General features: G+C 39.0%; 4 protein-coding genes across 5 annotated transcripts; 1 reads left to right on the plus strand and 3 right to left on the minus strand.

The window, feature by feature from the left end:
• Positions 1 to 200: 200 nt before the first annotated feature.
• Positions 201 to 4,482, plus strand: EMB2421 (FAD/NAD(P)-binding oxidoreductase family protein). Its single transcript, XM_021953952.2, has 11 exons — positions 201 to 438; positions 970 to 1,052; positions 1,134 to 1,269; positions 1,513 to 2,006; positions 2,091 to 2,138; positions 2,300 to 2,474; positions 2,567 to 2,679; positions 2,768 to 2,864; positions 2,956 to 3,175; positions 3,330 to 3,483; positions 3,759 to 4,482. The coding sequence occupies exons 1-11, from the start codon at positions 234 to 236 to the stop codon at positions 4,194 to 4,196; spliced, it is 2,163 nt and encodes a 720-aa protein (XP_021809644.1). The 5' UTR covers positions 201 to 233; the 3' UTR covers positions 4,197 to 4,482.
• Positions 4,483 to 4,957: 475 nt separating this feature from the next.
• On the minus strand, positions 4,958 to 7,470 carry LOC110753100 (uncharacterized). The gene is made up of 5 exons (XM_021953910.2): positions 6,884 to 7,470; positions 6,150 to 6,306; positions 5,794 to 5,844; positions 5,463 to 5,555; positions 4,958 to 5,332 (listed from the first exon to the last, which is right to left on the minus strand). The coding sequence occupies exons 1-5, from the start codon at positions 6,997 to 6,999 to the stop codon at positions 5,255 to 5,257; spliced, it is 495 nt and encodes a 164-aa protein (XP_021809602.2). The 5' UTR covers positions 7,000 to 7,470; the 3' UTR covers positions 4,958 to 5,254.
• Positions 7,471 to 8,133: 663 nt separating this feature from the next.
• On the minus strand, positions 8,134 to 14,914 carry LOC110753095 (DEAD/DEAH box RNA helicase family protein). The gene is made up of 21 exons (XM_021953903.2): positions 13,574 to 14,914; positions 13,449 to 13,502; positions 13,133 to 13,245; positions 12,757 to 12,969; positions 12,598 to 12,676; positions 12,191 to 12,244; positions 12,018 to 12,092; positions 11,815 to 11,868; positions 11,373 to 11,417; positions 11,191 to 11,285; positions 10,964 to 11,093; positions 10,736 to 10,834; positions 10,567 to 10,622; positions 10,366 to 10,468; positions 9,855 to 9,983; positions 9,403 to 9,572; positions 9,126 to 9,150; positions 8,922 to 9,037; positions 8,614 to 8,757; positions 8,437 to 8,503; positions 8,134 to 8,367 (listed from the first exon to the last, which is right to left on the minus strand). The coding sequence occupies exons 1-19, from the start codon at positions 14,798 to 14,800 to the stop codon at positions 8,670 to 8,672; spliced, it is 2,925 nt and encodes a 974-aa protein (XP_021809595.2). The 5' UTR covers positions 14,801 to 14,914; the 3' UTR covers positions 8,134 to 8,367; positions 8,437 to 8,503; positions 8,614 to 8,669.
• A 590-nt stretch (positions 14,915 to 15,504) lies between these two features.
• On the minus strand, positions 15,505 to 22,132 carry LOC110753116 (RUN/FYVE domain protein). Of its 2 annotated transcripts, XM_021953926.2 has the most exons (7): positions 21,480 to 22,131; positions 20,939 to 21,360; positions 20,735 to 20,843; positions 19,985 to 20,105; positions 19,086 to 19,862; positions 16,680 to 18,630; positions 15,505 to 16,363 (listed from the first exon to the last, which is right to left on the minus strand). In XM_021953926.2, exons 2-7 carry the CDS (start codon positions 21,132 to 21,134, stop codon positions 15,933 to 15,935), a joined length of 3,585 nt encoding a protein of 1,194 aa, XP_021809618.2. In that variant the 5' UTR covers positions 21,135 to 21,360; positions 21,480 to 22,131; the 3' UTR covers positions 15,505 to 15,932. The 2 variants fall into 2 exon arrangements, with proteins under 2 accessions (XP_021809618.2, XP_021809619.2); XM_021953927.2 differs by having other exon boundaries at positions 15,505 to 16,360; positions 20,939 to 22,132.
• Positions 22,133 to 24,599: the final 2,467 nt, after the last annotated feature.

Below are 24,599 nucleotides of genomic sequence, written 5' to 3' on the forward strand. Positions count from 1 at the left end.
AATTGAGAGGAACCATTTTGTGCGCCTCCCATTTTGTGTATATATTTCACAAAATACTAGGCCAAGGCCCAACTATTTAAAAGCTAACCTTAGCCCAAAATATTTGTTCCAGTCCATGCCACCAAGGCCCTAGCAGCCAGCCCACCAACCAACCACCACTGCTTCACTTTTTTCTTGTCCCATACTAAAAGTGACCATGCTCTAAACTTCGTTTCGGGCTCAGCTGCTGGGTTATGGCGGTTTCAAGGTTGTTCAAGAGGTTTTGCGGTCTACACAAAGCTAATGCCAGAATCCAAGCATGCCCACCTGGCTACATACATAGAAGAGCCTTTTCAGACTCCAAGGTATTCAACAATGGCGATGATACGGTGCTTCCGGTTCTGATAGTCGGTGCAGGACCTGTGGGTCTTGTTCTGTCTATACTTTTAACAAAACTAGGTATGTTCTTGTTCTAACCCAACTTTTTTAAAAGTCCTCTGGCCTTGCTTGTTGCCTAGAAAGAAAGTTTGGGAGGGAAGAAGGAAGTTTAGAATGCTTATACTTGGCATTTGTTTTCACCTTCAAAGATACTTCGTTATTTTTTTAAAATAAATAAATAAATTCTTATGATCAAATTGTCAACAAGGGGAGCAGTAAGTTGGAAATTTCAATGTGCTAGTTAATTAATATTCATGCTTGACATTACTGGAGGAGTGGTGTTTGAGCGGAGGTTTTATAGAATGTGATGGTGCATGTGTTAAGGTAATGTAAGGTTTTAAAATCTGAAATTTCTTGTCGGAAGTTAAGAACTTTTGTTTTTTGGGGCAATCAACTTTCTCAGATGAAACGTACTAGCTCTTGTTTACTTGATTTATATATTGCAGTTTATGATTTAATATCCACCTATTGGTTGTAAGTTGTTCTTATTCTTGGTGGAAGTTGGAATGAGTTCTCGATATATAATCATCATGTATCAATATTATTTTATAGGGGTCAAATGTTCAGTTTTGGAGAAAAGCAAAACTTTCTCAAAACATCCGCAGGCACACTTCATCAACAATCGGTCCATGGAGGTTGATTTTCATATTTGGAAGATCTAATTAAATGAGTTATTTGAAGGAATTCAAGCTTCATTTCAACTTGTAAATTATTAGGTGTTCCGTAAATTGGATGGCCTGGCAGAGGAGATTCAGAGGTCTCAACCACCAGTAGATTTATGGAGGAAGTTCATATATTGCACTTCGCTCTATGGTTCAATTCTTGGGTCAGTGGACCATATGCAACCCCAAGGTGCAATTGAACTCTTTATTCTTTCATTCTTTTCCCAGTTAGCACACAGCATTTAAGTCTTACTTATGCAACTTTGAGATTAGACAACAAGACATTTTAACTATTTAAGATATTCCAATACAATGATGACATGCCCATGTGTGCAATATTTTCAAACATTTCATAAGTAGACTGTTTAATGTATGGATATGCTTTAGGATTTTGTATTTTAGCAGTTTCATTCCGGTTTCACTTTGTCATCAGATTTTGAGCAAGTTGTCAGCCCGACCTCTGTCGCACACTTCTCGCAGTACAAGCTAATTAGTTTACTGCTTAAGCAGCTTGAAAATCTCAGCTTCAAGTTATGTATGTCTAATGAGTTGGAAGGCCTTAACCATAGGCCTTTTCAGGAAAGGCAACTATTAATGGGGCATGAGTGTGTTTCCATTAAAGCCAATGATGATTTTATTTCTGTGACTGCATCTTTTCTCAAAGATGGGAAGCGTATGGAGAGGAATATCAGATGTAATATCGTTGTTGGTACAGATGGTGCTGGAAGTACTGTACGTAAGCTGGCTGGAATAGATATGAGAGGTAAGAGGGACTTGCAGAAGCTTTTGAGTGTCCATTTCTCTAGCAGAGATCTTGGGAAGTACTTGCTCAGTGAGAGACCCGGCATGCTGTTTTTTATCTTCAATACTGAAGCTATAGGTGTCCTTGTCGCTCATGATCTCAAGCAAGGGGAATTTGTTTTGCAGGTATTGCTGGCTTTAAAAGTGTCTTGGAATTTGTTTGGTGATATAAATATGCAATTACATGGATTGTCTCTCATCATCTTGCAGATTCCATTTTATCCACCTCAGCAAAACCTTGAAGATTTCAGTCCCGAGGTATATTTGCTATGCATTGTAGATAAGTTAATTTTATGGAAATTGTCCTACGCAGTCTCATGATTGTTTCCACTAAATTGAAGGCATTTTTTACATTTAAGGCCTTAATAAGAAGGCTTCTTCATTGTGGATAATTGCTCATAAGGATTTACTTGTCATAGATATGTGAGGAATTAATCTTCAAGTTGGTTGGTCGAGAGCTAAGTGACATAAATGTGATTGACATAAAACCATGGGCGATGCATGCTGAAGTTGCTGAGAAGTTCATAAGTTGTGGAAACCGAATAATACTTGCTGGTGATGCTGCTCATCGATTCCCTCCTGCTGGAGGATTTGGTTAGTAGTTTGCTTTTGTTATGCGGATGAGGGAAACTCTCCAGGTGTTCATCATGCAAATGTGTTTTTGGCCTTTCATGTGATTTGTCCAGGAATGAATACTGGAATTCAAGATTCTCATAATCTTGCTTGGAAAATAGCTTCTGTAGTGAAGGGTATTGCACCATCTTCAATACTTCATACTTATGAAACAGAACGTAGGCCGGTATTGGTTTTTTCTTCTTCACTTTTATTTATAACTATTTTTTGGAAATTAGAATGGATTTTAATCTTCATACTATGCCTTTTGTCAGATTGCCATTTTCAATACAGAACTTAGCATTCAGAACTTTAAAGCAGCCATGACTGTTCCAGCAGCACTTGGTCTTGATCCAACTGTTGCAAACTCTGGTAAACCAATCTACTATAGCATTTTGCATGGTGAGCTGTTTTCCTTGTTTGTTAGAGACATGCGGCTATTACTTTCCTTCTTGATTTGCAGTACATCAAGTCATAAATGAGGGGGTTGGTTCCATCTTACCATCTGGACTACAGAGGGCCATTTTGGATGGAATTTTCACTATAGGTCGTGCACAACTATCGGAATCTCTTTTGAATGAAAAAAACCCACTTGGATCTTCAAGGCTTGCTAATCTAAGACGGATATTTGAAGAAGGAAAGAGTCTCCAACTCCAGTTCCCAGCAGAGGATCTTGGTTTCAGGTATCACACATACCAGACTTGATTCTCAGACTAGTTAGACATAATTGCTTCTGCAACTGTATGAAAGCTTGTCAATTGGTTTATCAATTTGATAAATTCTTCAACAACTAAAGAAGCACATATGTACATGTCTAATTCTAGGGTGTCAATTTAGGTACCTAGAAGGTGCACTTATTCCTGGTACTGATGATGCACTGGGTGCTCCAGAAGGACCTACTGGTCGCCGGAGGGACTATGTTCCTTCTGTAGATCCGGGTTCAAGGCTACCCCACATGAATGTGAGGATATTGTCAAATTCCTCAAGTGAGGTATGTTGCTATTGTTTTCTTTCAATATTTACATGATAAATGTCTGCTGGCCTGGAGATGTTCTGGCTTGTGTTGTCCAACGGTTTTCTTTTTGCTGTCATTAAATTTGTCTACGTCAGTGGGTTGTGGCTCCAGAAACCAGGAAGCCTTAAATGTTTTAGTTCACTCTGCAAGTAATAACATGAAGTAACCCATTTTTGTGCCAAAGTGCCAAACTGCTTTGAAACTAACTATATTTCCAATGTTTATTCATCTTAACTGTCATACTACTGTAGGTTCCTATTTCTACACTGGATCTTATATCTGGAGACAAAATTGAGTTTCTCCTCATCATAGCACCAACAGACTCGTCCTACCATCTTGCTCATGCTGCATTCAAAGTCGCCGAGGAATTCAAAGTTTCTGCGAGGGTTTGCGTCTTGTGGCCTGCTGGTAGTGTTAAACAAGTTGAAGCAGGAAGTAAGGCATTATTGACGCCCTGGGAGAATTGCATAGATGTTGTGGAAGTTAAAAAGTCATCGAATCCATCATCATGGTGGGATCTCTGTCAAATGACTGACAAAGGAGCCATCCTAGTTCGGCCTGATGAGCATGTTGCTTGGCGTGTGAAGTCTGGGGTTGTTGGGGATCCCATAACAGAAATGAGAAGGGTTTTTTCTGCTACGTTGGGCGTAAAATTGCATAATAGAAGAGATCAAGAAGCTGACCGATGACAGAATTCTTAGTATTCATTTTTTATTCATTTGTTATTGGAATGCTGTTTTGGGTTGGAAGGAGCTGTCTTCTTCCCCTGACATACTAGCCAAAGAGGGGGCCGCATACTCAATGCAGTATTGAAATAAAAGTGGTCTTGATGTGGGTAATGTACTTTATAGACCATTGACGGGATATTACTTGTTCCATATTATGTTTGTCGTAACATGAGACAACTTGTAACAGACTCTGTTCTTCTGTATGTCACTTTGTTACCAAGTAAATTCTTTTGAATTCTTACTCTCACGCACAAACACACATTATTGATACAAGTTGTAAAGGAGGAACCGAGATTCAATAAGAGGGCCCAACTGAGGAAAACTCCAACATAATATAATCGATCAAATTGGTGAAAGGACAATTAGAAGCTCCATTAAAACTAGACAATGAATTATGGACCAGATATGGAAAAAATACCACCATATGAATTATGGACAGTGAATTGGTTACGTCCCGACGGGATGCACACACGCTTGAAAGTATTATCTAAACTTAATCTTGGGCACTGCATGAGGCATCATGCAAAAGTCATTGCCATGGAGATGTTAGGCGGAGATATTGCTTTTGAAGCAATAGAATGAACGAAAGATGGACAACCGTTGGCAAGTCGCCCATGTGCATCCTTTGACAAGTTCAAAAGCGTACAAGCATGATAAAAGTAATCTCTACTTTATGCCCTGCTGGGATTATTACAAAGGCAAAAATGGGAATTTAGGTGAAGTAGTACCAAAGTAAAATATGGCATCTTTATTAAACTGACATGGTACAAATCGTCTCAACAAGACCGTTTTTATCACAAAAGATACCAAATCAATCAAATCACATCTTACAAATGTTTTGTGTTTATACAAATGGACGCAGTCTAATGAATTATAGACAAGAAAAACTGTGTATTCACAGTCGGAAAATACCGCGTATGATGGATCTGCAATTTGCAATCCAAAGGTATAACAGATGAGGCACTAAGAGATGCTGCTATATTGTATCACTATCTATGTGGATGTAAACCATTCCAGCATCATGTACGACTGATTGTTACAGTAATCAAATAGCCAATGGCTGCTGTGATGATTCCAAGCAACCCACCAGCAATAACCTGTCAATTGGGAACAACAATCATCATATGAAAAAAGGTTTATTTTATCAAAGTTCTAGGTTTCCAATACTGATAGATACACAATCTGGATCCATTAAACAATTTCACAGGTCGAAAACTAATAGAGAACCTGAGGGGGTGTGTGGCCAAGAAGTTCACGTAGTGGTCTGCTCTCTGCCAGAGGATGTTCGGCAGGAAGTTCATACACAATTTGATTCAAAACCTGAAGAATATTCATATCCAATGAGAATACATATATAACCAAATCAACCAAAATTTAATAGGATACGATGAAGCTGAATTATGTGAAGAACATGATAAAAGCAAGGTCGTCAAACATCAAGGTTTCTCTGAAGTTAATTCTTAGACAAAGTGTTGACACAGAAACTCAAGAGAATAAAGAAAAGGGCGGGAAGGGGCTAAAAGAGAACCAGGAGAAGCAAAAACATCAAACTTCAAACCTCTGCTTGGCGTCCAGCCTGTAATCTCACACCAGTTGCATCATACATCACCTGCCACCAAATTTTCTACATTAGAGATCTCATGACATGTGCATTATAAATAACATGAGAACAATAAACCATTATCAATTTATTTAAAATGTTTCAAGTCTGTGAATACACATATTTCAGCTGGCTGCAGTCTGACACGGTATTAAATTATCATTGTATAATCATTATCCAAGATGAATATAAGATTCAATGTAAACCAAAATGATTTCTTCAGACTTTGAAAAAGTTTTTTATAAAAAAAATAAAAAAAATGTAAGCCCAAATGTTATCTGCAAAATGCTAAACAAAGAAGAGAGGGATCTTACAACACATGCTAAGATCAATCCAATTGCAAAGAGTGGTCCGCCAACGCCTTCTTGGAACCCAATGGCTGCAGCAACAGCAGTAACAGTCGCAGAATGAGATGACGGCATTCCACCGGATCCAACAAGTTGCTTGAAATCCCATCGTCTTTCCTTGTACCTGCAAATCTATCAAGGTTTAAGAACTCTTAGGATAAACTAATAGTCAACAATCCTAAATGATCAAGAACATCTCTACACTTGAGACTTGTCACAAAAGGAAAGAACAAGTACCCCTAAAGAAGTGCTCTACAGAAGTTCATTTTCCTTCCTATACCATCTCATAGGAATCAAATGGCCATTGAATCAATAAATGTAGACAATCTGTAGACTCCTAGCTATGAAATTCACCCAACACTCATTCAATTATGATATTGCATTGTGTGGTTGGTAAATTTTTTAAGGCTTACTGTTGTTTTGATTAAAGGACCTTCTAAATTTATATATAAATATTAAAAAGAAAAGAATAGTGAATTGATTTCATTTTTCACCTCAAGAATCAAGATCTGGGCAAATGCTAGTTAGCAAAAGCTATGCATGGTACAATTCAATTCAACCCTTTTTTCTGGGTACATTGAAAAAGTCAATCAGAAACAAGAACTACGAAGCAAAGCAACATGCATTACAAAAATCTTGAATTGAAGAATTGGGCAAGATCCAAATCCGAAGAATTGTGTAAAAAAGAGATAGACAAGTACCAGGAGGTGAAGAACTTGATGAATTGGGCAATGGAGAAAGCTACAACAGCAGAGAGAAGAGGGTAGTTGGTGAAGATTGAAAACGACGATGTCGAAGATGCCGCCACCTCAACCATCTCCTTTTTCTTGGTTGAATTCGAACGAGATTGTAAATTCAAAAGGGTAAACAGAAAAATCAAAACCCAATCTGACACTTGATAGATTGTTTGTTTGTACGCGTAGGAGGAGGAAGGAGGAGGAAGGAGGAGGAAGAGAGGGAGAGAGGGAGAGAGGGAGAGCGTGACGTGATAATAAGGACTGACTGATTCTACAACGATCTACGAAGTTTTAGCCTTTTGGTGTCGTTATGTTTGAAAACAAGCAAAAGTGGTCAGAGCAGAGGAGGTGGGTTCCTTCTTCTTTCTTGGTACTACCAGCTATGAGTATTATGAGCCATCACAGCTATGGTTTTTGGTCGTCTCTTGTCGACGTATTTGGTTGCTTGCTTCTTCGAGCTTTCTCATAACTAACGGTCCTTGCCTCTAGTCTTTTAACTGAATATGCCTCTTTTTTCTAAACATTGCTAGAATATACCCCCAACTGCGGCATATTAATATGGCTTCCCTTTGCCTTTTTTCCGTTTTTTTTACCTCTTTGTACTTTAAAAATTTTGCCATGAATGAATGGGTGTTTGAGTTGTGCAAGTCTTCCAAATGGGTTCCAATCCCCAAGAAGGATTGAAAATTTACCATATGAATGAATGATTGTTTGAGTTGTGCAAGTCTTCCAAATGGGTTTCAATTGAGTTGTGCAAGTCTTCCAAATGGGTTCCAATCCCTAAGAAGGATTGAAAATTTACCATACGAATGAATGATTGTTTGAGTTGTGCATGTCTTCCAAATGGGTTCCAATCCCTAAGAAGAATGAAAATTTACCATGAATGAATGAATGATTGTTTGAGTTGTGCAAGTAATCCAAATGGATTCCAATCCCTAAGAAGACTTGAAAATTTTGGTTTTTTATTCCATAGCTTTTTTATTATCAGAAGGTTTCTTTCTATAGCTTAATTATCTCCAAATGGACCAAGTTGGATGGATTATCTGTAAACTTTGCACATATAACTAATATTTGTAACATATTACTTTACAAAAACTAATGAAATTTCTCCAGCAGTAGCGTCTTATAGTAAATCGCTGTCGTGGCAAGCGACAAGACGTCCAATTTACTTCTGCCATAATCCAATTAGAGCAAACATTCCACCTTTCAGATAATTTGACTCGTAAACCGACCATTATTAAAACTTAATTGCATAGTTTACGTCTCTTTATCTACTTTTTTGCATATCAAATCCATCGATAATGACAACAAACACCCTTCTTCCACTCAACCAACTGCCTGAGTTCAGATCCTTCCCATTCCGAGCTTTGAATCTCTATAACCTTATATGGCCCGCCCTTAATAAACCCTTATTCTTTGTGTTCATGTAGATTTGGGCTTTGCCATTCCTGTGACAACTAGGATGAGAGAGAGAGAGAGAGAGAGAGAGAGAGAGAGAGGAGCAGGTTGCTGCTTACCTACTAATGTTATAACTGAGTTCCTGGAGCCCTAGAGTTTGAGAAATTTTGTTTATCTGATTCCAAACTGCAACAATAAACAGAAAATGGAACACATCTTTCTTTGCTTACAGTGAAAAATTAGTTGGTGGCAGTATATTGACAATGTTTTAGCATATGACAGTTTCTATCTATTACCTTCAATTGCCATCCTCTTGATTGCTATACAAGACAGCATGCCTGACTCAAAGAAGCTACACTGCATCTTTCCTCACAAAATTGATCAATTCTGCCTTTGCTGCTTCCATTACCACTTGGAAGTCTATATTTGTATATCTTCCCCTGTAATACAGAATTAGCATATTAGCTCAAAAAAAAATTTATAAATGAGAAGTAGTTGAAACCATAGAAAAGCTCATTGCCAAGCACGTGGCTCAAAAACTTTAAATGGTGTCCAACCCTCCAAATCAAATGACAATTCTGAGATCCAGTTTTGTTTTACATACCAGAAGTGAGTTTTAGACCAGAATGTGGAAGGATAGGATGGGCTTGCAATGCCATGCATTATCCTTGCAACAGCTCTAGGGGTGAATTTGGCCTGTGAATTGCTTTGCAGAAAGACCTGCCATTCCAAGAAGAGCCAATACATTAGAACTGCCAAGCATGAGCTGCCTCGAGTTTAGGATCTAATCAAATATGTAGGTTCTTACTTTTATATCTGCTCGCAAAAATCGGCTGCACATGTAAATGATAATGATATCAGTACATAGCAAGTTAGAAAAAGAAATCTTCATGCCACAAATTAAGCATATGGACAAGCGAGTTAGAAACGCAAAACTTTTCATGCACAAATTAAGCATATGGGCAAGCAAGACATTTAAAACGATTTTTAAGTTTCAACAGCCAAATGTCATCTAGTATAATGACATCATTGGTGAAGAATTTTGCTGGAGGAAGGTGAGGATGATGTCAAGTCATCATACCAACCTGTCTTTACCCATCTTATTAGGGACTTCAGAATTATCATCTTCATTGAAATATTGCAAAATATTCCTTTGCAAACATAGTGTGTGCTGGGCATCACAACAACCTTGCACCTTCTCACAAGCATTTACAGCAAAGACTGCCGCATTAAACATTGTGTCCAACTTCCGCACCTAAATCAAAAGCAGATAACAAATCATTAGTACAGAGAGCATGCAGGCATGCACATCGAACACGCACAAAAGTTAAAAGAACCCACAACAGCCCATCAACAGGGTTCTAACAACCAAGAGCTGATACCATTTTCATATATGGGTTTACCAATAGGCCCACTTTAGCATCAGTTCAAACTGGTTCCTTACGGATATGAACAAGAAAAAGCACTTGTTTACGACCATTGCTACTGAACAGCAGCTATAAGCACTTGTTTAATCTGATAGCATATCATCGTTTACCTTGCAACTTTCCACCTCTGATAACCATTTTGTAAGATGTGCTGATAGAGAACTAAGATCTGCAGGGACTTCAACAATTGTATAACAGTAGGCTTGGTCCTTCGCTTCATATGTTACTTCTCCTTTCAACTAAAATAATATCAAAAGGAAAAAAGAGAGGTTACATGAGCACCATGGTATAAATACATGGGGGGATGATAATACAGTACTTTTTCCACCTTTAGAAGATAATAAAACATGTTAGCTTATCAAAGGCCCAATCTGTAACTATAAGCATTCCATAAACTTCGAACAAGTCAAGTGAAGCATATGAGAAAATTGGCTTCTTTTTTAAAAGATATCATGGGTGGGATAGGGTTGGGACAAATCTTACCAATCAGACAGGGGAAATATACAAATGAAAGCAAAAATAGGTAGGTGCCATAATCCCATTCAGCCTTCCCCTTTTTATGTTTTCAACTCAAATAGTTAATTTTTCTCAAAATAAGATTTTCTTTCTAAGTATTCAAACCTTTAAATTCTGTAAATGGTTTGATAGGATGGTAGCTGTAACTCCAATGCTATTTGCCACAGTCGGTATGTCAAACACATATTGTCCTTGCTTAGTCTCAGACCTGACAAATCTCATCAAGCATAATTTGGTTCACCACTTGTTTCTTCGTGAAAAGTCATTCAATTTCTTTGTGCAATCAAAACCACTAGTCATACTCACTTTTTCAGAATTGCAGCAACAACAGCATCATTTCCAGCAAGCAAAACTGGGGATGTCTGCATTCATGCAAGTACATCAATATTCAATCATCAAGAGGTCGATCTTGTAACATTTAGCTCAAAGTTAAATCATGAGAAAACAGAAACCTCAAAACGTAATTGCTACCTACCTTATGAAAATTCAAAGTGCATGTTACATTTAACTCTGGAAGTAAATGCAAATACCGCACTTCACCCAACTCCAACTGTGTTAGAAGTGTGAGCATCACCTGCCAAAACAAATACCAGGAACAGAATATCTTAGTACACAGCTTCTGAAACTCCTTGTAAGTGATTCTTCTATCATGACTCGACATCAAAATTCAGAATACTGAACAGCAACAGTAGCAGGGAAGGACCTCTTCTTTCATATCAAACTTGCGGGATGCAATTTCTTTAATCAATGAACAAATTTTCCCATGCAAGCTCTCAACACTGGTGAATACTTGACAGAGGAATTTGTTCACCACATATTCATCCACGCCATCACTGAGAACACAATACAGTAAAGTTGTGAACCACTTTTAAACCTATGAAAGTCTTTGAAAAACCGAAGTTAATAGAAGATGTAATCATATTTAACTACCTATACATAAGACTGCGAAGTTTGAAATATGTATCCTCATCAAAATAAAGATGGCAATAGGACAACCTCCCATCCCGTCCAGCACGTCCGATCTCCTATATAATTTTATCATTCATTTTGTTAACAAATTCTGAGATAAAGACCATCTTTTAACCATTCAGTGGTTTAGAAGAAAGTTCCACCTGAACATACTCCTCCAAGCTTTCTGGCAAGGTGTAATGAATCACCTGAAAAAGATGCAATTAGGACTTCGAGAAACGATTTCTAAACAATAAGCCAGCAAGCATAGATGCAGATATATGCCATCATGAAGTAAACATGTGCACACATGTGTTCATGTATGCATGCTAATGACTACAGTGTCTACTAAATAGGCCTTGACTCTCTTTGTGGGGTGGAACTACCAGACATTTTCTATGGACTTTCTAAGAAGCTAGGAGCACAAGCCACACTTAATATCGACCTACCCATCTGTGCACTGCAAAGTTTAATATGCTGTTCAGTACAGACACCAACTGTTGCCTTTCTCAGGTTACAATTCAAGTGAATATAATTCGATGAGCAACCCTAATCATGAGTATTTCCAGAAAAGGAAAAAAAGTTAAAGAGTATAGTTTCTCTTACAGCACCAATATCCCTCTTGTCAAGGCCCATGCCAAAGGCCACAGTTGCAACAACCTTCCATGAAAACATATAAGTCAATCATCCAAGAATCCGAAAGTTGAATTTTGCTACATATAAAAAAAGAAAGGAAAAAGAAACATATCCGTAACATAATGAAAAGAGCATAATACAGGATTAAGGCATGAACAGGGTAATATTCTTACCACACGAATCTTGTTAGTGAAAAACAACTCCTGCACACGACTACGATCTTTTGCAGGGATGCCACTGTGGTAACTCTGAATAGCATTTTACAATGTGGTCAGATTTTACCATTCCTCACCAAGAGTTACATGCAAGTTATAATTCATGCAACTATGAAATATGGAAAGCTGACCTTTGCAGAGATATTATTATCGCATAAGTATCGGCTTATCATTTCAGTTTCAAACTGCAAAATTAGAATGCAAGGAATATTTTCCACTCAGTGTCAAGAACGTAGGACTATATTCATCCACACTAAATGAGTATTAACAAAGAATGTATATTCATTGAAAAAAGTGATAGTGATCCTCAGCCACCAGTAGTTTAACAGTATTCTAATCCCGCCACAACATATTTAGGGGCACATAGCATGACAATCTGAAGTTTGAGCATTCCCTCATACAAGAAAGAGGGACAAGTTTACAGAACTACTTAATCTTGCTGAAAATGGTATCTTTGAAAACCCCTTAAGACTACCCAATATACAGTGTTTTAAAACATCTCAACAAAACACTGACATTTGAATGACACTATGTGTACCTGAAACTTGCAGTAGATAATGATGCTCTGAACATCCGTGAATGAAGTAGACTTGATCAACATCAGCAGATCTTTCATTCTATTTATTCATAACAAATTTAGTTAATCGTGTAAGAAAACTGATAAAACAAAGGGGGAGTAAGGAGTACTCAGACTTACCTATTTCTGCTCAATGACACTGACAGTTGTAAATTGTCCCTCAGTATGGCTTTTTGAATGAGATTGGTTGGAGGAATCTCTAAAGCTGACATCACAGAACCCAAAGTCGTGGCTGTGGCAGTAGCTGTCATTGCAAGAATGCAGTTGACATTGAGCTTGGCACGAAGCAAAGATGCTCTGAGCCTCATAAATGAGGGACGGAAATTATGTGACCTGGAAAAACCTTCAAAATTAAGTATTTAGGGGGAATCACATGTAATAAGATATGAAATTGAGCTGGAAGAGTGAGGAGTAATTACCAAACTACAAAAAACATGTATTAAGACAACTAAAATCAAGAAGACAACAGTTTGTGCAACCATCACTATTCACTCACCATTCAGAAATGCAATGAGCTTCATCCACCACAACAAGAGATATAACTGTGGTGGTGGAAAATATGGATAGAAATTCTGCATTCAAAAACCTCTCTGGCGAAACTAAAAGCACCTGCAGTACAACACATCAAACCTTAGCTCTCCAGAAACAGTCCAAATAGAAATAACTTGTACACTTTATGAGCACTAAAGGTAAAACACATTCTGTATCCATGAAAGACGAATGTAACAACAAAACATTCAAAGCATGCATATGATTATGACAATTAATCAGTAATGCAGACAAATTAATCTTACAAAGGTTGATATACCAACCTTTATGGCCCCTTGTTGAAGCAGCCTTATTGTCTCGGAGGCTTCTTCAGGTCTCTACGAAAACAAAAAGAATCAAATTACACACATATTTGCATTGAGGCAATGAGAGAGAGAGCATGACATACCTGACTGCTACTCAAAAGACCACCACGAATCATATGAGGCAACTGCTTCAGCTGGTCAATCATCAATGCAATCAATGGACTAACAACCAAAGTAAGCCCGGGTAAAATTATGGAGGGCAACTGATAACACAACGATTTGCCACCACCCGTAGGCAAAACAAGCATTGTCGACTTTCCTTCAAGCACCATCTTGATCGCCTCCAACTGCCCATCTCGGAATGAATCGTACCCATAAGTTAGACTCAACAATTTCACCAAGTTCTCATCCGACGGCTCATTTCGAGCCGCCGAAACCGCCGCTTCAAACAATTCGAAATCAAATTTCGGTCTTTTACCGTCCTGCTTCCGATTCTGTTGTTGTACCATAGCATCTGTAACCAACTCATCTTCTTCACCAACAGTCTCACCCTCATTTTCACCTTGTGATTTCAATTTCCTTTTGCCCTTTCTATAAAATTTTCGACGACCTGATGAACTGCTATTTCCTCTTCTGTTCACAAATTTGCGTTTCCTGCGATTCAGGTTGAGCTTGACGAAGTTCCCTTCAGCCCCACTTTTTCGGAACTTTACAGGCACCGAAGGCACATTGCCTCCAACCAAATCGAAACGTTTCTTTACAGCAATAGCTGAAACTCCAGACCCGCTAGCCACTTCACGCTTTGGCTCTGGTGGTACCCAATCGGGCACAGAAGAATCAGACTCGCCCTTCTCTGCCTTCGGCTGAGGCTTTGGGGCCGAAGAAGAAGATGACGGCTCGTCGTCTTCGAAAGAATCGAAATTGATGGTGGTTCGTCGAATTTTCGAGAACGACGGTGACTTGTAGAAGTGTCGGCCCTGCGGGGCGAGAAGTGTATCGCCGGAATCAACGGCGGGAATCACACGGGATGGATCGGACGGCCAGCGGCATATCTGGTAAGGTAAAGTGGGGGAGAGAAGGGGAGATGGATCCGGTGGTGGGTCGGGTCGGGTGGGCTCCGAAGAGGGATTTTTGGGTTCGGAAATGGGGTTGGATTTGGATGAGGCTCTGAATCTAAGTATGGATTTGTGGGAGGGTAGAAGGGCAGGCTTTGGCTTTGGTTTTAACTTTGGCTCTGGTTTTGGCTCCAAAGGCTTTGGCTGTGGCTGTAGCTGTGGTGGTGGTCGAGGTGGTCGTTGCCGTGAGGGTTTAGTGTGCCTTGGCGGAGTGGTGGAGATGTGAGAGCCATCTGAGTCTGAACTGGATTCCATGGTAGATTTTGGTTGAAGAAATTGATTTAAGTTTCACGTCCTGTCCTTTATCTATGTTTATGGGTTTCCCGCCATTTTGTGGAACTTTTCTTTGCCGCCCTGTTTTGAGCTCTTCTCATTTTATGTAATTTTAGGACCTATTTTTATGGGATACTTTTGTCCATTTTACTTGCAGGGAGTTTCATTCCATTGGGTACGTATAGAAATTGAACATTTTGTTTAACAAAAACGGAAAGAAAAAAGTGGAATATTTATTTTACATGTAAGTGTACTAATCATAAAAAAACTAAAAACTAAAAACCAGTAGACTTTTCTCTCTCTTTGTTTTGAGTACAAGTGATAATCTAAACTACAGGAAATCAGAATTTCTCACACACACACACAACTAAGATGTCATGGAAGTTCAAACCAAAGACTTCTTGTCTCTCAAGGCGACACCTTTCTCCACCTTTCTTTTAGTAACACTAGCAGACCCAAATTTTAATGGGCTTGGTTTCTTGCTTAATCCAAGCTTGGTAATTTATTTATTTTTTAATTCAAGTAATATTAGAAGACATAAAGAGAAAATCAAACACGGGGTCATATTCTATGAGTAAATTCTCTTAACCACTTAAAAGCTAAATGAGAGGATCTCTTGACCACTTATTACGAGACAAGGCCTTGAATTAGAAACCAACATACTCTTTATGCCTGCTCCAATAAACTATGCAAAAAAATCGAGGTATATTTTTGAAACAATCATAATGAATATGAATCGGGTTCTCGTACACACACACTTAACCTAATGGAGGAATTGAACCACATCGGAATCGGAATCACTGATTCAATAACAAGAGAATGTGGGAAGTGGAGGCAAACACAAACCCCTCCAATGCCTCTCACCATTATCAGCCCAATGACAAGGGAGAACTTTACAATTACGTCATCAAAACACCGTGGATTCTTACAAATATATTGCACCAACCAACAGAAACAATTGCCAACTACCCCAAACAGCACCTTCAAACATAAAACCCTTAAAATACAAGAACTCAGGACCATCTCCTCCTTAGAGGCCGAACTGAACCACGGAATGCAGGGAGTGGTCAAAATGCACGGCGGCCACTTTAAGCAGGATTTCAATGAATACTTTTCACATTATAGTGCAGTTGCACTTGGATTCCAGCTTTGGAGGCTTCATGCCGTCTACCTTGTTAGGAAGCCCTACATTGCGTTGCATAGACTCGTCAACATTCTCATCGTTCTCAGTCTTACTAACAGGGGGTTCGGCATCTGTTTCCACCCACTTTTGCCGGCTCTTTCGAGGTTTTGAAGTACGTCGACCAACAGTTCTGCCACGTGGTTCCTTTCTCTCAGGATTGGACTTCCCCAATATTGTAACTGTAGGCTGCAAACCTTCTAAGGGGGCTGGGCTTTCCTTTTCCATTGCTATGGCTGCGGCCTCGTAGGCCAGATCATGGACAAGGGAGCTGCAGAAGAGTATTGTATCTGTTGCCTCTTCTAGTGTCAGGCTTTTTGTCTTGCTTCGACCTCGACACTCAACCATTACTGTTGATTCCTCTTCTAAAAAAAACATGAGATCTTGTCAGCTAATCACTCTAATTCCATCTCAAAACTGAGAATTAGCACAATACAAACATGAGAGAAACATAATGCATAATGGAGTAAAAGGTGGTCAGGATATCATGCTTCTTTCAACAACTGGAAAAGATGAGGGTCCGATAGCATGAGGGACAGCAAAATAGTCATAGAATATAGTAACACTAAATCATGAACCCCATGTGATACTCATCCTCACAAAAAAACAAAAACAAAAAAGAAGAGTTTGTCAAACTCTAACTAGCAAAAAAAAAAAATCAATGCAAATCATAAATCATACCTAGGATGCCATATGCATTAGTAGTGTTGTTGGTCTCTGGAACAGATGTCAGATCACTGTCAGAAGGAATTGGAACTGAAGGCTCCTGAAATTCCTCCAAGGTGCTCCTTGATTCAAGGGAAGCATCATCGTTGAGTGAACAAGGGTAAGTCTGATGACATTTTTCAGTTTCTATTTCTGATACTGATACTGTAACCAAAGAGCTGTGAGTAGCAATCTCTTCAACATCCAGTCCGTCAACAGTACTGTTGAGATTGGTGTTTCCCTCCTTGAATGATGGCTCTGGAGTTACAACTTCTACATCTGTGGAACTCCTTGCATTGTTTTGCAATTCTTCACCGTGCTCATTTGAAGCACCATTTTCACAAATTGGAAATTTTGCTACCCAATTTTCTTCTAATGGAGAGCTAACTGCATGGCTCGACAACTCTGAGTTAGAAGTATCAACTCTTCTACTGCTAGAATTGAACTCAGTATCATCTTCCTCAACAACAGTTGTCCTGGTAGAAGTAGTAGTAGCATCTGCGTCTGTACATTCTGAAGCTAGCAAGCGTTCTTGCGATGTTATGTGAGTCACCTCTGCAACATCACGTTCCAAAATTCCCCCAGCAACCTCAATATCATCATCAAGTGTGTTTGATGAAAGACCTAGCGCTTGGTGAGCATGGTTTGAATCTCCATAGGAAGATGATGCAATGCTTTGGGGTTTTATATTGGTGTCATGTCTGTGATTCTCCATGTCTGACTTCTTGCCACTCAACTGTCGCTGCACACGAGTTTCAGTTTGTCTAGCTGAACCGAAATCAACTGAAGATGATGCAGAGAAACTACCATGGCCAATGGAGCTTCTCATACTGTTTGAACTATCTCTAGCATATGACAGATCCTCATAAGGTATGGTAGTGGCTGTGAAAGTCCTGCCCTGAACAACTGCCCCTTTGCTACTGCTTGTCCTCTTCAGAAGTATGGAAATGCCTGCACCTTCTGAAATGTCAACCCTCATATTTCGATAGTTGTTAGAATGATGCAAATTCTGACCCCCAATGTCACTAGTAGGTAGCCCACAACCAACAGTCTGTGAGTCCACCTCTTGCTGGTTAGCAAGCCCATCCTCAACTCTCTCCACCACTGGTCTTACAAGGGATTTTTCCTGTAAACAATTAGGGAATTTCTCACTGCAGATAGTTTGGCCTGGATCAACATTCTCTTCACCCTGGGAACTCTGTGGTTTCCCCAAATCAGAAACTTGTGGAGATCCAGGCACAACCATCATGGTTTCCATTGCATCCAAAGGCTTTTCTTCTTCCAAATTTTTTACAGACAAAGGTGTGGAGTTTTCAGGAACTACAATTATCTCCGGAATAAGGACACTCAGAAGTTTATCTTTCCTACTGCACTCTGGACAAAATTTAATGTTCCTTTCCACCTGATCCGAAACATAATACCTGCGACCACATTTAGGACAAGGTTCCATGTCTTCGAGACTATCAATTTCTGAAAAATCACCCTTAACATGAGAATCTTCTGAGGTTGGACTGACATCCATGATGATATTGGGGCGACCATAATCTTCAGAGTGAGCAGCTCCACCCTCCACTGCAGTGCCTCTATTGAAGTCAACCTGATGAAGGTCATGTGGCCCATCATGGATATCATGGCCTGTGTCTTCATTTACTGCATCCATCTTATCAAAGACAAATACCTCTTCATGAACATCAGAGTATGCCACTTTCTCAGATTCACTGGCCATATCATCCTGGTTGTGATCACTCCCTTCCGTATCAGGTGCAACACTAGTACCTAGATCAGAACTTGCATTGCTGCTAGTTGTGACTGAAGAGTTCCTGGAAATCAGAGGACGATGCACAGAACTTGCTTTTCCAACATAGAAGGTGCTACTGGGAACACTAGATAAGAGTGGCCTAAACATCTGAGGACTTTTACGGTGATCCTGCACAGACATTGGAAGGCATTAATTCTATGAAATGTGAAAACCTATAACGAATGAACAGAGAAATCATAATGAGGGAAGTGCACAATGTAACATATTTAATAATTATAGGATTTCAATGCTCTACATTTCATTGAAAAACACTAGACCATAATGAAAACCTAATAAAAATATGAACAGAGAAGGAACTTATAATAATTCAGTACACTTCCTGTTTTTGGCATTTTTTATAATTTCAGTTACCCAATGTGATTGTCATTACTTGAAATAGGAAAGAAACACACACCACAAAGACAGTGAATTGAACAAGCAAGAGAATACATTTGCAGACAACAATTTTGAAAATTCTAAATAATTAAAGGGCTAAGTTATTATAAATTAATTTCCTCTCATTAGATGACAAAAGAAATATCTTATCATAAAGGATCAATTAAATGCACTAGATCATTAAGTACCATTTGTCGAAGAGCAGAATCAAAGGATCTTTTTGGAGCGGAAGATGAGGACACCATTTTGGCTGGTCTTTTTGAGAAGGCCACAGCTCTGTTGTTTGAGAAAGCAGCAACTCTTCTTGAAGTTGATCGGTCTAAACTACCCACAGGAAGAGATTGCAGAGAGTCTACATCATCATCACCAGAAGATGCTATAGAACATTTGCTGTGAGAACTAAATGGATCTCGATCATGACTATGAGATGAACTAACACTTCTAGAAGCAGTTGGAGACATTGATTGCCTTCTGTAGTTGGAGGAATGGTCCCTACCATTTCTAGATGCTGGTGAGGAACCCCTCACATATGTTGCAGGTCGATCAGCAAGAGAAGTACGAAGGTTGGGAGGTGCATCAGAGGAGAAGCCTGGAATATTTGTTTGCCATGCTCTTATTTTTGGTGAAGCAGAGTTCCCTCGACTTGTTTTTACCGGAGAAGTTCCTCTTATCCCCGGTGAGGCCACAGTACTACTGGACCCAGTGCTCATTCTCCGTGGTGTTGGGGTAGAAGACCTCAGAGCAGGTGTTGGGGATTTACTTGGGGGAGTAGATGGTCTCTGTGATGGAGTAGATGGTCTCCGTGATGGAGATGGAGTAGCAGGCCGAAGACTTGGGGTTGGACTGGAATGACGTACAGGTGACGGCCTTCCCCTTGACTGAAATGAACTATTCCCAGAACGAGGAGATGGGCTTAAGCGATTAGGACTAGCACTACCCCTGCTGCTTCGGTAACTCTTCTCCATCTGCAAATGAAGCAAGTATGATGTATAGTATAAGGAAAATTATGATCTCAGCATAATCTTTTAAGGAAATATTTCAGAGACCAAGCATAATCAAATCCCATAAAAGTGAGTTGACTCCCTACCGTGGATGATCTTGATATAGTAATAGGTTGACTTCGAGGTCTGCCCCTCTGTGGTGCATTAACCGGTGGTGGCTCATTATCCAAGGAAGGAAAAAGAGGGGTGTCGGGAGGCGTTAATAACCTTTGACATTTAAACACCAGATCATTCCATCAATAAAAAGGGGCAAACAGGGCGGACACTGAAAAGTATCATGAAAAGAACAAAATGCAATGTATTTCTCATAACATAATGACTGTTCAGTTTTTGCTCTGTGAATAAATGGACAATTTCAGGCAATGACATTTTGCAGCTTTTGGACAGAAAAGCTTAAATCTCAGATAAATCAAAATATCCATTAAATAGACAAACCCTCTTCGAGATGATTTTGGCACTCAGAAAATCACTTCCCACACTCCTCTATTATCTCGCACGCGAGGAGTGCATACTGTTATTTAAAATTGTTTGTCATCCAAAAAAAAAACATAAAAACTTCTGCTTTCTTTGTCATCCAAAAAAGTAAATTATTGTGGTCTACATAACATAACAATTCCCAGTTTTACGGGCAGGACACTTGTTTTACAACCTTGGTTTTGGTGAATCACAACTTTAAAATGTAAAACGCATACCCTTTCAAATTGTAAAACACATGAAAATTGTTCCTAGATTCAATTTAATCTTGTTTTTAGTTCTTCAGAATGCAAAGCACATCATAAAATTAGTAATACAGCAACTCACTTAAGAAATCAGAAAAAAGAAAAAGTATAATTCACCAGTCATAGTCATTTTTCTCCCCCTCCACATTAAGCAGGTCACTACTCTCTCCACGTGTAGGAATGGTGATTCCGAGCTTCAAATCTGAAAATTGCCTCAATTTTGTAGCTGTAACATTGAAAATATACAAGAAGCCCTGTCAGTCAGAGACAAAATTCTGAACTCTCCACCTCCTATAAAATCATAAATAAATGTCATCTTACCAAATGTGTCTTCGAGATCATCCGACGACTGAAGCAAGAAATCCTCTTTTTCTCGCGTCTGCATTTCGTTGAATAAGGCAAGATCTTCATCTTTCTCTTTCAAAAAACTTCCACTCTCAAAACTGCGACCTCGTCTGTGATGGTTCCCTCTCGGCTCTCGTCCGGGAGAGCATCTCATTGCCGGCGAAGGAGGCATCTCTCACCACCAAAAGCTACAAACTCAAAACCGCCAGCCCAAACTCTCCTTACAACGCAAATTGAAGCAATAGCCCATCATATACATCTAGCTAGCTAGCTACTACTCACAATGAAAATAAATTATGCCCACAATCACTTTCCCAGTTTCACTTCAGAAACCAAACTCCTTTCTGCTTCGCGTCCACGCGAATTGCTTCAAATTAATTGAATTTCAACCCCAGCCACTTAATACCAATGCGAAGCATACATGGTATGGTAAGCCCAAGTCAACTCAAAGCCGAAATCTTTTGTTAAAATGGATAAAAAATTGCATAAATTAATATAGCAACTGAAATAACCGTACCATTCGCAATGCAGAGGCTCAACGTCCACGTATGTAATCTAATCAAATAAAGATCTTCATCGTGCAGCACAACCCCGAAACCCTAGATGCTGCCATTTGAAGACACCAAAGCAGAGACGGCGCCACAAGAGCAAAACAAAACCTAATTCAAACCCCAATTCAGCCCCCACTGGCCACTCTAAACCTCCATTGAAGTCGAAATTACAAGCCAAAAATAACCATTTCGGCGAAAGTAGTTGCAGTCTGCTTGGCTCACAGAGACAAAAATGGCTTCAACAAAACCCAGTGTATGAGCAGCAACTGCGATCCCGAAAACTCGAAGCTGAACCACAGAGCTCGAAGATTTCAATCGCAACGCGACGAATGTTGTATCAGAAAGTCGGATCTAAAGCATTAATTGCTTTGTCTGGGTGTACGGATCGGAAGCTAAAGCGGTAGTGGATCGGTGCGAAAGAAGCGTCAATTTTCTAGCATTCTCTCTCCTCCGAGAAAATTTGATGCGGAGAGAAAGTGAAATTGGGGGGTTTAAACTGGCTTTTGTTGTCGTCTAGATTTGCTTCTTTCCTCCACAACAAGCTTTCATTTTCTTTGCTTCTCAGTTTCTCTTTGCTCATCAAATATTTCCTTTCTTTTCTTTTCTGTTTTTTTTTTCCTGTTTTTCTTTCTGTCAATTGCACTTTTTTCTTCTTCTTAATTTTTACGACCGTGCCACTGCCGTTATAGTAAGTATTGTCTACTTATCTTAACCTCTCGTTTTCATTCTTTTGTTTTCATGTATTTATAAGAACATTGGTTTCATATGGATTTTGTATTTTTATTTCTCTAGTTAAAAATAGAAAGAAATTAGAATAAAGGTTATAAAGGTGACGGAAAATAATGCAAATGATTTATAAAATAACTTAAATAGTCATATTTTTTTATATTTTTTATATCAAACAAAAAATAATAATTACTATGTTTGCGAGTTTAAATATTTTTTTCTTTCTGACGAAGTAATATTCTAAATTACTATTTATGTATGATGACGAGATTCGAACTCAAATGCAAAATGTAATATTTTAAATTACTCTAATTATTATATTTAGGTGATTTAGAATATCATAATTAACATGATAAAAACTTAAAATGTATAAATTTTATTTTTACAAAGCGATATTTTAAATTATTCTCATATACAGGGGATAGGATCGAATTGAAAAGTTATTATTTACTATTTGTTAAAGTTGTTTAGTTTTAGTTGAAATAAACCTTGTTTTAAGGAAGTAGATAAGGTTTGAACTTTTCTTTAGGAGGATCCCTTGATATCAGGGACTGTTAGTCATGGGATCGTGTTCTTTTGCTTTCTGTTCTGTAAGGCTATTTAAAAGCCACTTTCCATTCAATATATTATTCTGCATTCTCTCAATTATAAGTGATATTTCAACAATTGGTATCAGAGCACTAAATTGGGGCCTGAAGAGCAAAGAAAGCAGCAACTCTTGCCGTAGCAAGTATCAATGTCGACTGAAGGAAGCAGCTTTGTTCAACCATCAATCCCACGCTTCGATGGTCACTATGACCATTGGAGCATGTTAATGGAGAATTTTTTGAGATCTAAAGAATACTGGAGTCTCGTGGAGAATGGAATCACAGCATATGCAGGAGGAACGGTGTTGACAGAAGCTCAACAAAAAACCTTAGAGGATCAGAAGCTCAAAGACTTGAAGGCTAAGAATTACTTGTTTCAAGCCATTGATCGAGCAATTTTGGAGACAATTCTGAAGAAGGATACGGCAAAGGATATCTGGGATTCCTTGAAGAAAAAGTATCAAGGCACGGCTATAGTTAAACGTGCACAGCTGCAAGCTCTTCGCAAAGAGTTCGAGATGTTGCAAATGAAGAATGGAGAAACAGTCACTGACTATTTTGCGAGAACATTGACTGTGGCAAACAAAATGAGGATACATGGAGATAAAATGGAAGATGTCACTGTGATTGAGAAGATTCTCAGGTCTATGACACCTAAGTACAACTATGTTGTATGTTCAATTGAAGAGTCAAAAGATATTGATGCCCTTTCAATTGATGAACTGCAAAGTAGTCTGCTGGTACATGAACAAAGGATGACCTGCCATGAAATGGAAGAGCAAGCTCTAAAGGTTAGTCAAGAGACTTATTCACCAGGAAGAGGAAGAGGTCGAGGCAGTTTCAGAGGTCGTGGAAGAGGGAGAGGTCGACAAGGTTCATTTGACAAATCAACTGTGGAGTGTTACCACTGTCATGAACTTGGACATTTTCAGTATGAATGTCCTCAGAAGGAGAAGGAGTATAAGGCTAATGTGGCTGAGACTGAGGAAGAAATGTTGCTGATGGCATATGTTGAAGACGAAGGTGATCAAATGGGCAGCACTTGGTACTTGGATTCTGGATGCAGCAATCACATGAGTGGGAGTAAGAAGCTGTTTGCGAAAATGGATGAATCTTTCAGGGATAATGTGAAGCTTGGAAACAACTCCAGTCTTCGTGTCATGGGAAAAGGCAACATAAGGATTGAAGTCAATGGAGTGAAGCACTGTATAACTGAGGTATTTTATGTTCCTGAGTTAAAAAGCAATCTTATCAGTCTTGGTCAGTTGCAAGAGAAAGGAATTGTCATGTTGTTTCAAAAGAACTCTTGCCAGATTCATCATCCTGTTAAAGGTTTGATCATTCAAGCTGATATGACTTCCAACCGCATGTTTTTACTGAAAACTGAATCAGCAACTGAAAAAGCAAATGTGTTTCAAATCCACAACAGAAGAGGACACGTGGTTGTGGCACTACAGGTTTGGACATCTAAACTTCAATGGTCTCAAAACACTCCAACAAAAAAATATGGTGAAAGGTCTTCCTCCACTGCAAGTCCCTTCAAAAGTTTGTGAAGAATGTATGGTGGGAAAGCAACATCGTGAGCCATTTCCTAAGGAGAGCAATTGGAGAGCCACACAAATACTTGAATTGGTGCATTCTGACATTTGTGGACCTGTTAACCCAATCTCCAACAGCAACAAAAGGTATTTCATAACCTTTACTGATGATTTTAGTAGGAAAACATGGATATATTTCCTTACTGAGAAGTCTGAAGCTCTAGTAGTTTTCAAG

This window comes from Prunus avium, chromosome 1 (assembly GCF_965620075.1).
Source record: "Prunus avium chromosome 1, drPruAviu1.hap1.1, whole genome shotgun sequence".
Lineage (NCBI taxonomy): Eukaryota > Viridiplantae > Streptophyta > Magnoliopsida > Rosales > Rosaceae > Prunus > Prunus avium.